This window comes from Triturus cristatus, chromosome 4_2, assembly GCF_964204655.1.
Source record: "Triturus cristatus chromosome 4_2, aTriCri1.1, whole genome shotgun sequence".
NCBI lineage: Eukaryota > Metazoa > Chordata > Amphibia > Caudata > Salamandridae > Triturus > Triturus cristatus.
In genome coordinates this window covers 249,411,404-249,423,155 of record NC_140586.1, presented here as the reverse complement: position 1 = coordinate 249,423,155, position 11,752 = coordinate 249,411,404, and the positions used below count along the sequence as shown (strand labels likewise).

The 11,752-nt window shown below is 41.0% G+C and overlaps 1 protein-coding gene across 1 annotated transcript in view; it reads right to left on the bottom strand.

Moving 5' to 3' along the window:
- Positions 1-5,126: 5,126 nt before the first annotated feature.
- The window catches only part of LOC146833570 (stonustoxin subunit alpha-like), a 159,907-nt gene continuing 153,281 nt past the window's right edge, over positions 5,127-11,752 (bottom strand). Inside the window, exons 3-4 of the mRNA XM_085600080.1 lie at positions 5,203-7,140; positions 5,127-5,170 (exon numbers count right to left, since the gene is read on the bottom strand). Of these exons, the coding sequence (XP_085456206.1) occupies positions 5,127-5,170; positions 5,203-7,140 (1,982 nt within the window). The remainder of the gene's footprint in view (positions 5,171-5,202; positions 7,141-11,752) is intronic.

Genomic DNA, 11,752 nt, shown 5'->3' with positions numbered 1-11,752 from the left:
CCCTAGCGCCACGATGCAAGGTTGCCTGCATTAAGGGCATGATTGTTTCTGTGCAGGAAGGGGCACCTTTCTGCACAAAACAATCCTTAGAGGCATTTTCCTCTTTCTATATGTGCTATGCAACACAGCACACATAGAAAGAAGAAGTAGTTAGGAGAATTAAAGCTATTTCTCATCTTTACACCTTTCTGGGAAAGGAATAGCACTTTGCCACATGTACAGGTTTGCTACCTTTAGTAAATCTGATACAGTAAATCTAAAGGTGGATTCATGGAAATGACCATGCTCCACCCTTGAAATGCCTTCCCACTGCAAGATAACTCTAGCCAGCGCTATTCACTGCCTTGCATTGCTCTGTATTTACTAAGCCAAGCAAAGCCATGCAAAGCAGCTTTGCATAGCTTCGTAAATACCGAAAATGATTTCACTTCAGGGCTGTACCACATAAGTGACGCAACCTTGACACGAAATCTTACTAAATCTGCCCCCAGTGTATAGTTCTTGGCCAGAGCTGGCCTTGTGGGAGGGAGATAGAAGTGGAGAGATCTGCTGGGATGTGCATTGTAACTATCATCTCATATCTGAAAGTCATTGTGAGCTGAAAGAATTGGCCATAGTGTATAGATATTTATGTCCTGCAGTCATGGACTGGATTAAAGTCCTCCAATTGACATGCGGTATGTGACATTGACCGGCTGTATGTGACAGATCTCTTCAGTTATTCCATGTCTGTTCATTTAGTGATGGATAGTTTATTGGCTGCACAGTACTAGTGATGGATAACCTTCGCAGCAAATATGCCTCAATTGAATGTAAGAGGTGTGAGTTACAGTTGGCTGCTGACCACTGGATCTTAGCGCATTAGTTTTAGTGTGGGCTAGAAATTTTATGAATTAACTTGCATAACTATATAATACCCTTGCAAGCATAGGCCAGCCTTTCTTAACTTACTTGCGTATGGAAAGTAGTTTGCTGGTTGGGTTGTTCTCAGCTTGTGGATTGTAAGCTAAAGATTGAGCTTGAGGGTGTAATTGTCTTTCCAGATTCTGTGGTTGGGATGTGGGGTGGTGTTGTTGTCTTGGAAATAGCCATGTTTTTAACTGTCCTCTGAAGTGTATATGCTCCTGGATGATTCTAATGCAGGCTGGTAGTGAGTTTCAGAGATTGGTGGCTTGTACTGAGAAAGCAGTGCCTCCAACAGATTTCTTACGGTAAGGTGGAATGATAAGTTATGCAGGCATGGAGCACAATGTCCTGATTTGTTTGAATTGCTTTAATTTAGCTTCTAGGCAAAGCTGTCCTTTTCGTTGGAGGCTCTGTGACTCTTGAATACCATGAGATCTTAGACCAGTATCAAAATGGTTTCTGGACAGGTCACATCACTGAGTCTACCATCATTGCTGCCACTGATTATATCCGCATGCAGGTAGATCAGGGTGGCTTGGTGGTGCTGATTATGATTGATCTGTCGGCGGCATTCAATACCATCTCTCCAATGCACATGGTTCAATGCTTGCAGGAAGTGGGAGTTACGGGAAAGGTCTTGCGGCTTCTCCACTCCTTTATGACAGGGAGAACCAACACCGTCAGCTGCGGAGGTTTCAGAGCTAAGGCCTTTAGCCTTCCTTGCGGAGTTACCCAGGGCTCATGGCTAAGCCCCACTCTCTTTAATATTTACATGACCCCTCTAGCTGAGTTGGTGAGATCTTTTGGGTTCCAGGTGATCTCTTATGCGGACGATACGCAAATCATTGTTTCCATCTCTAAGGATATACAACTGGTCACAGAAAAATTTAGCCACTGCATGGCAAGCACTATTGGCTGGATGAAGCACAAGTCCCTTAAGATTATTGCCGATAAAACCGAGATTCTAGTTTTTGGGCCCCAGAATTCTATCTGGTCAAACGCCTGGTAGTCGGCAGATTGTTATCCCCTTCCCATCCCGGTTAGGACAGTTAAAAACCTGGGGGTCACTTTCGACGAGGGTCTAACATTTGACGCTCAGGTGAGCCGTACTGTTAGCTAACAAAGCAACGGAAGAGGGACCCTGAATAAGTTAAATAAGTGAGGAAGTAATCAGGGAAATGAAAATATCAACAAAACATACTAAACTTCCTACACGTATATGCTTCAATAGTAGGCAATATGTCCATACAATAGATCACACCCATAGACCAAAAGTGTACAAAAAATAAGTTAATTTATTATATCATTTTTCATTTTCATGATGTTTATATATCCATGTTTTACTTTACTTTACTGTTAGCACCTGTTTCTACATCTTGAAAATCCTTAAAAAGGTACTTCCATAAATTCCATCCGATCTGCATCGGCCGACCATCATTGCACTAGTCCCTTTCCAGCTTGATTACTGCAATGCGCTCAACCTCAGCATCAATGTGGACTCCCTGAACAAACTTCAGGTCGTCCAGAACATGGCGGCCTTAATATTCCAAAGCATCAATCAGCCAGGGAGGGTATCCGTGCCCTGCATTGGCTCTCCATTAGGAAGCGTATCTCCTTCAAGGTCCTTAGCATGGTCTACAAGGCCTTGTATTGTAAAGGCTCGCCGCAACTGAAATCCATGTTTCAATGGTACACCCCCGGGAGGACCCTGAGATCCTCCTCCCAGAAAAAAACAATCTCTCCTAAGTTCCGTAGGGTCAGATGGGGCGGACGCTCCTTTTCTGTGGCGGCCGCCAAGCTCTGGAACACACTTTCGCCCTCTATCTCCAATGCAGAATCCCTTCCGGTGTTTAGAAAGCTGCTGAAAATATGGCTTTTCTCAACATAGTTGGCTGATCTGTGCCTCTCTTCTCCTCTCCGTCTAACGCCTTGACACCCGCGGGTATTAGTGCGCTTTATACATTTCTATTCTATCCTGTGAACAAAGCAAAGTGCCTTGCACACTGCCCTTCTTGCTATAGGTAGCCAGTGGAGTGATTGCAAGACTGGAGTCATTTGTTCTCTTGGGTGAAGGCAGAGAAGAAGTCTTGTAGCAGCATTTTGGATAAGTTGTATATTTTGAATATGATGAATGAAGGTGTGCCAAGGTATATGTTGTCGGTATAGTCAAACTTGGAGATTATGAGCGGGAGGATGGCTTGCAGTTTCTGTTGGTATCAAAGGTATAGGAGGATGCAACATAGTGTTTTCATTGTGTTAAAGGCATTTCAATTTCAACATGTGGTATCAAATATAGGTCTGAATCCATGATTACCACCAGATTTCTTACTTCTGTTGACATTGTTGGAGGGGACTCGTGTTGCTTAGGCCATATGGTGGTAGGCTGATATTTATTTTCCGCAGGGCAAAAGCTCTGTCTATGTGGTATTTAACTTTAGATGTTTATTCATCATCCCTGTGTTTATGGCCCAAAGGCAGTCTTCAAGTTGCAGAGGTCTTCCAGACCATCAAATTTAAAATTTAAAATTTCAGTGTCATATACATGGTTTTAACAACGGAGGTTGAATAATTTAATCAGGTTTGGAAACAGGGTTAGGTAGATGTTGAATAATAGAGAGGATATGATGTACCCCTGTGCCGCAGTGTTGTGTGTGAGGAGCTGATCTGAAAGGTAGTACCAACACTAATTCACTGTCACAGTGGTAGAGACTACTTCAAGTCCATGCAGTTTTGACTAGTGCTTTTGATCAAATATAATTGAACTATCCATCTTTTATCACAACATCGTAGTGAAATTCATTGTGGGACCTTCCCAACATCACCTGTAAATCACATTTAAATTCTATTTAGTTTTCACAATTGTTGCAACTCTAAATTTTTTAAACACACTGTTTGCAACTAATTTTCTAAAATGTTCCAGATGGATATGCTCTAAGCTCTCTGTGAAATTAGTTTAAATTAGTGGGATGTTAAATTTAAACTTTCTCCACAGAATTTTGTCTAAATTAGGAAATTCCACACTTTACGAATCAGAAGAAATTTCTTAGATTTACATGAGGTAAGTGTTATCCTTCTGGGCCTTCCAGGTGTGATGATTTCCTGAGGTAGAATATTCCTGGTAGGACATCTTCCAGCAAAACAATTTTGAGTGTGGAGGATGGACATTTACCACAAGAGAGTGTGAGGGAGGGCTCTGAGATGAGGACAGCTTTTTAAAAATTTTTTTTAAAGAATGTGGTAAGCTTTGCATTGCAAAAGCTAGAACAGTTTAGAAAATATACAAGGTTGCGAGTCAGCCTACTTTACACCCTTCTACTTTAAATCCTATCTAATTGATAGAATTTAAAAGTGGATTGTGAATAGTTGATTGAGTGTGCTAATATGTGACTTACAAAAAGCCACATATTCCTTCACACAGAATCACATCTGAAACAACTGAATATTGAAGGCCCAGAATATCAAGGACAGCACCACAAATCTAAAATGCTGACAGGTAATACTGTTTTTTCTATACCCACCTCCACATATATGTACCTACGCGATACATATATCTTCAAGGTAGGGAGAGTTAGGAATAGTAAATATAAACTTCTCTATATATACTTACCTTTTAATAATCTGTCATCGAAATTCTTGTACCATGATATTCTGGGATTCCATATTTAGTGGTGCAACCAGTATTTGGGAAATAATGGACCTATAGAGCGCAGTTTTAATGTTTGGTCATAGCCGAGGGCCATGCCCCCCTAAAAATATATTTCTGGCTACAGGCCTTATTTTCTCTTTCTATGTGTGCTGCGTTCTGCAGCACACTTTGAAAGAGAACAATGCCTCTGAGGATTATTTTTGTGCAAGAAGGTGTCCCTTCGTCTACTAAAACAATCCTGGCTGTAATGCAGGCACCCTTTCACAATAGTGTATGCATTGATGCTTGGCAGCCACAAGTGCGACAGTGCTGAGAAAGCCACAATGCACCCAACGTTAGTAAAGATGGTGCATTTCTGTCATCTCCATTTGACACAGCGCAGCTATGTGTCTTGCTGCATTGCGTTATGTCAAATCTTAGTAAATCTGGCCCTGCATGTAAAATTTCTGGATTATGCCCTGGGTAGTGCAATATGGCTAAGTGTGTCTACAAAGCAAATTGCATACTTGTGTCTTAGGAAGAGAGTGAGGTGCAGTACAATTGCTTACCCTCCTCTGCAGAAAAGACATACTCCTCACTCGGAAGGCTGCTTCCAGCGGTGCCACAGATTGCAGACACTCGGAATCTGTAGGCTGAATCTGCATCGAGTCCCTGAATAGTGCATTTTTCTGCTTTCTTTCCAGTCAATGTTTCCATCCAAATCTCTGAATCTTTAGAGTCTTCTTTGAATTCAATCTTGTAGTCACTTATTCTTGCCCCAGCACCAATGATGCCAGGCTCCTGCCAGGTGAGGTGAATGGATCTGAGTCTCTCGCGCTGACCTGTCACCTTCTGGGGTGGGCTGCATGGAAGCATCTTTACCATGCTGGTAGGATCACTTGGTAAACTGACCCATTGAGCAGTCACGTCGGATTGCCTAAACTGGTACAGAGTGTTAGGGCGTAGACCTGTAACAGCGAGAATGTTGCTAGTTTCATATTCTTCCACGCAGCTCCAAATGTCTTCATTCATGGATTTGTATTCAGCCTTGTAGGCCAATATGGGGTTAGTCCCAACAGGCCCAGGTGCACAGGTTAGCAGTACACTGTCATGAGATATTCGACTTATCTCAGGGGTGTCTGGGCGTGGGGGATGGAATGCAGTACTTTTTAGAACCCCTTCTTCATACAAGTAAATAGAAGTCCCAGGATTATTGGTATCTGCAACAGAGGATACAATAAATGTAATCTTATTATTCTGGGCATTTCCACTTCTAAACTGGATGAACTCGCTCGCGCAGACCCTCGTTTTATGAATGAGATCCACATCACTGAACCACACTATGGACGCTTTGTGCCTCAAATCGGGGCTTGCAGAGGATGGACTGGAGGTTTCCGTCATATAATGTAGATGAAGCCAGGAATTTAGATCTGACAAATATGGCTCATCTTCCTTCAAGGAAGTGAATGTAAATGAGACTACAATCTGCACCTTGGGGTCACGCAGCACTTGGTTTATTTCCACCTGGGAGGCTACAACATGTACTGCCTTGGACTCAGTCAGCAAGTTAATGTAGCTGCTCACGAAGCTGGTCTCACTCTGCTTTGATCGCATAAATTCAGACAGCGGGGTGCTACCAAATGGGGATTTTTCTTTAGCGGTTAAAATGGCCACCAGGGCCTGTTCCTCTTCCCCACCCCCACGAACGGCTGGCAGGACTCTAGCAAGGTCTGCTTGAAATGTCATTCCGTACTGCTTACAGAGGTTCTTCAATTTTTGGATCCGACTCTTAACGTCAGGGAAGTGTAAGGCAGCTGGCTGGTTCAACATGTCATTGCACTGCATGTTGACATCGCTGAGTTCCTCCATGGCATCTTGGAAACTTTCAATCAGCACAGAGCTGACACTGCGTATGAGCGCTGAAGCTCTGGAGTCTAGCTTCCTCAAGGGATACAACCAAACCTTTAAGGGTATGACATTCTCGCCCTTCTCACCTAGGAGTGACGGGAGGCTTTTGTAGATGATGATGGCCTCTTCATAAGTTGAAGGATTGTTTTTTATAGCAAAATCCCCACAAAAAGTGCAGCTTAACCTTTCAAGTTTATGCTTTCTCCATTCCGTCATGGCACTCGTTCCTTCCTCTTCAAGGCCAAACATTGGGATCTTTTTTACAGCTGTTTGCAACTCCCCAAGCACATCCTGATTGCTCTCAGATGAGGACACTTCTCGATCGAACACAAAGAATGCTTGTGCCCCATACAGCACAGCAGTGACCACATGAGTTGCCATATCCTGGTCGTATATTCCTGGATAAGAGATATTTTGGGGTCCTAAATGCTTCATGGTCAATTCTTCAAACCTAGTAGTCGCTGAATACTTTAGGGTCACTCTCACCTGGTGCTTGGAAGATTTCGTCTCCTTTAAATATTTTGCCGCTCCTCCCACTTCAACCATCCCCCCGAGGAAACTTGCTTTTAGAGAGGTGGAGAGATTGAGGGCAGATGCTTTTTCTTCGATGCTATCAGAGGTGATGATTTTGAATTCTGTTTTGGGCTGCTGGGTTACATGCACATCTTGCTGTATGGTCTCCATATCCCAGAGAGTGACACCTGAAACAACAAGGAAAATGGTTTGCGGTTGAACATAAAATATTCTGGGTCTTCACTTCCGCATCCTGCATTTTCACAATTCTAGCAATTGGGATTTCAAAGCATAGATTCATAATATATGTCTAAGCATGAATTCTGACTAGAGAGAGGTAGGAGTGAGGCTGCATGAAGGAGTCACTTTTAAATGGCTTTACTTTTTCACAATACTAACCAAACGGACAATTAATCATAAGAATGAAATGAGCAATAAGCCCAAACCACTAATTTAGACTTCACCTGCACTGACAAAATAGTCAGCCACTGGCCCCTCCGGAGACCAGTGGCTCCTGGACTTTTGGACTCCAGCGCCACTTTGCAATCCCTCACCCCCAACATGGCAAAATTTGCCAGACACCGCATCTCTCATGGACACCACTGGAAGGGTGAGCACTTTTTTCTTTGAGTGGTGAAATTTTGTGGTGTTGTTTAGGTACAGTTTAAGGTTTGTGGCTGATAGGCATGGCACATTCTTGATACATTCCTTTTATTATAGTCTCAGAAACTGAAACCAAATCACTGGATATCAAAACTAACATAATCATTACTTTTTTGATGATCATTTCTTTGATTAAAATATTTTGAAAACACTAAGGGGCCGATTCACAGAACTAATCTGAGACAAAATCCTAAACTTACTACTTTTGGTATTCACAGAAGGCATTTAGTAGTAGTAAAGTTAGGACTACTAACTTTACTACTACTAAATGCCTTCTGTGAATACCAAAAGAAGTAAGTTTAGGATTTTGTCTCAAGTTAGTAGTAGTAAAGATAGTAGTCCTAACTTTACTACTACTAAATGTCTTCTGTGAATGCCAAAAGTAGTACGTTTAGGATTTTGTCTCAGATTAGTTCTGTGAATCGGCCCCATCGACCTGAACGCGTCCAGGGAACTGCAGAAACACCACGATGGATAACTTTGTCTATGTGGCTCAATATTTACCTAAAGTGAAACACCTACGGTCACATGTACGAAACTTTGAAATAGCGATTTCTTAATTACGATTTCCTATGAATAGCAATTCGCTAATTCAAATGTATGAAATTCTTTAAAGTTTCATTTGCGATTCCCAGGGGGTCGTACATAAACCTACCTCATGAATAATAATGAGGTAGGTCATTAAAGGGGGTCAGCAGATCACCATGTCTGTGATTGGTTTAAAATAAAGCAATCTTTTTTCCCTTAAATGCACCCTGTTTTCCTTAAAGGAAAACGGGATGCGTTTCAAAAACAAAAATGAAAAGTTTTCTTTTCATTTTTTTAAGAGTAGGCAGTGGTCTGTGTGAGCACTGCCTGATCTTAAAAAGGGCTTTTACAAATATTCACAAAGCGGAAGGGGTCCCTTTGGGACCTTTTCCTGCTAGCGAATAGGTTACCATACAATTGAATTTGGTGGAAAAATGGGAAGGTTTTGTCAGCGCATTTTGGTTGCAAAACATTCATACATACCAAGGCAATTCGGTATTAGGAAGGAGCGCCCTAAACACGCCCTAACACCGAATCGCAAACCAAAATTGCGATTTAGTTACTGGTTACTGAATCGCTATTTGTGTTTGGTACATGTCAAAATGCCTTTTGCGTTCGCAAACGGGCCTATTCTGTGAATCAACCTGTTTGCGACAGGCAAAAAGGTTTGTACTTGTGGCCATAAATAGCTAAACAGATTTGGGATCAGTTCTGTGGCTGAGTGGGTATTACACAGTTTTTGTATATTCAGTGAAGAATCGGTAAGTTTAGTTTTCTTACCAGTATAAATAACTTCCTAACTAACATTGCATACTGTTTCCGAGTTTCTACCCTGGATAAATCCTGGTGGATTCGAACCTATAAAAAGGCTCTCACCTTACCTACCTTTACAGTTCAACTTTTCGCCATGCACCTCATGTTACAGGATATCACTTACTTGCTGGTCGATATGGATGACGATCCACCAAGTCACCACCATATTAGGAGGTATGTGCACTTAAAACTGCATTTTTTTAAAACTTGTTTTCATTTAACTTACCCATTCCGATTTGTCACGTAGTCTCTCGATTTTTCAGAATCTTGTACTAACAACAACTATCATTACTTACTAATATAATGTGTGATACATATGTAAATGTGTCCTTTACCCTTGTAATGAGAAATAAGTTGTTTATACATCTTTATACACATGTTCATCATAGATGCAATAATGTCCATTGTAAATGTGGTGTAAGCTTCTGTCATCATGAGGGAAGCCCACATCAAACATTTAATGTAGAGTTGACCTTTAAATGATTACAAATCTAAATACAAGGACATAACACAGTTTAAAGAGACTTATACGCATATATGTATGTCATAGTGACCTTATACTGCAGTTTTTAATCCATATTACATTTGTTAAAGTGTCACTAATTCAATCATCATATATTATAGGTCACTTTGCTATTTATGATACTTCTAATACCTGTTGCACCTTACCCCCAACCTCTCAGCACCCTCTACAATTTTGACCTTCACCCTTCCTGTTATCTGAACATCTTTATGTTTCTTATTTGGACTCTAGCCCCTTTACCGATGCTAGCCATGGCAAAAGAGATTTGAGCAATCCTTTGGTTTACACATAATTGGCACATTTCATGTACTGATAAGTTCCAAGTAAAGTGGTACTCATGTACCCTAGGCGAGTATATTAAATGATACTAGTGGGCCTTACATTTAACCCTCTGCAGTTTAGAAAATGCTAAATTGAATTTGAAGAATAAAAATGATGCCAAGCCTAAAAGATGTATAGACTTTTGTTGTTCACCCTTAGAAGCATAGTGCTTGTTGCTTGAGGAGATTGGCTATCCCCCTCAAGCATTAATCCAAGTCCTGACTAATATATGTAACCTTAATTTAATCTAAACATTAGACGTCTCGTGTAAATTCAAGTTGCCATGAGATTTCAATGTTGTTGAAAGGCGATATCACATTTAATTGTTAATAACCTAAAACAATCAATATGTACAAACTGTCCTTGTATTAAAAGCAATTACATTTGTACCTTGTATATGTGTTCAACAGCAAACAAAACATGGTGAAAAGAAATATTTTTTATTGATAAATGAGATACTTCTCGCAAAACCAGTCATAAATAATATTGCATTTTTAAAGAAAATGTAAATACAAATCAAGCACACCACAGTAGTGGGAGATGGCATCACAGCTACAAATCTTGCCACCTAGGTCTTTGGTGCATAGAGATAATATTTCTCCCAAAAGGGGTTTGTTTCACTTCTCGAGCAGGTGGAATCCATGCACCCCAAATAATTATTTGGGAAGGGCGGTGGTTCCTTTTTTCAGGAGCTTAAGAGGTGGTTTGGGAGGGAGGAATGAGGGTGGATGTGCTAGGTGTAGTGTTTGGGAGGTAGAGGGTGCTGGGATGGTTGCTGCAGCTGTTGCAGTGTGTATGTGTTGTTTTTATGACTTCCCACTCGCTTTGACTGAATTAGGAGGGGATGCTCCGAAGTTAGGTCATCGCAATATAGTCACACTGGGCCACATGTACGTAGGTTTGATTCGGCGAGTTCCTAATAACGAATCTTTGTGATTAGCTATTGGAAAATTGCATATCTCTATGTACTAATGTGTCTTAGACATATTTAGCGATTCCTAATGGAGTCACAATTGACCTACCTCATTAATATTAATGAGGTATTTCGCAATTTGCGACCCATTGGGAATTGCTAAAAACACAGGGATGGTAGTCCTGCTGGGGAAAGCAGACCACCACGTCCGTGTTTGCTTTTAAATTAAGCAACGTTTTATTTTGAAGTGCAGACTGTTTTCCTTAAAGGAAAACAGGAAACATTTCAAAAAGAAAACTGAAACGTTTCAGTTTCATTTTTTAGGATTAGGCAGTGCTCCGTGGAACCACTACCTGCCCTTAAAAAACTTTTCACATGCAAAGGGGAAGGGGTACCCTGGGAACCCCTTCCCATTTGCGAATGGGTTACCAACAACTTGAAGTTGGTGATAAAATGTAAATATTTTGCAACCACATTAGGGTCCCAAAACATTCTTACATACCCTTGCGAGTCGCTATTAGGAAGGGACTCCCTAAACACGCCCCTTACTAATACCAGATTGCTAACCCATTTTGCGATTCTGTAATAGGTTACTGAATCTCTAAATGGGTTTGGTACATAGGAAAATACATTTTTCAGGTCACAAACGTGCGCCTGGAAACAACTGGATTGTCTGAATACATATGCAGACAGTCATTATTTGAAAATTAATATCAATAAGAGTAATGCGATGTCTTTTAGAACTAGGGGGTGCTGAAAATTGAGAATTATAAAGCTTTTTTTTTAGGCAGCGAAGATCTTGAAAGCGTTAATACATATCCGTGATTAGGAAAGGTGCTTTCTGCTAACCTCTCCGCAAAAGAACACCTTTCTTAAATCTCTGGTAAGGCTTTGGCACATGTAAATGCACTCTTGGCACTTTATGAGGTTTTAGGACGAAGATATTTTACCCATTAAATTTCTGTGTATAGTGCAAAGATCTCCCCAACTTTAATTTACTCCATAGAATGTATTCATGTGAAACATTGGAATTTGTTTA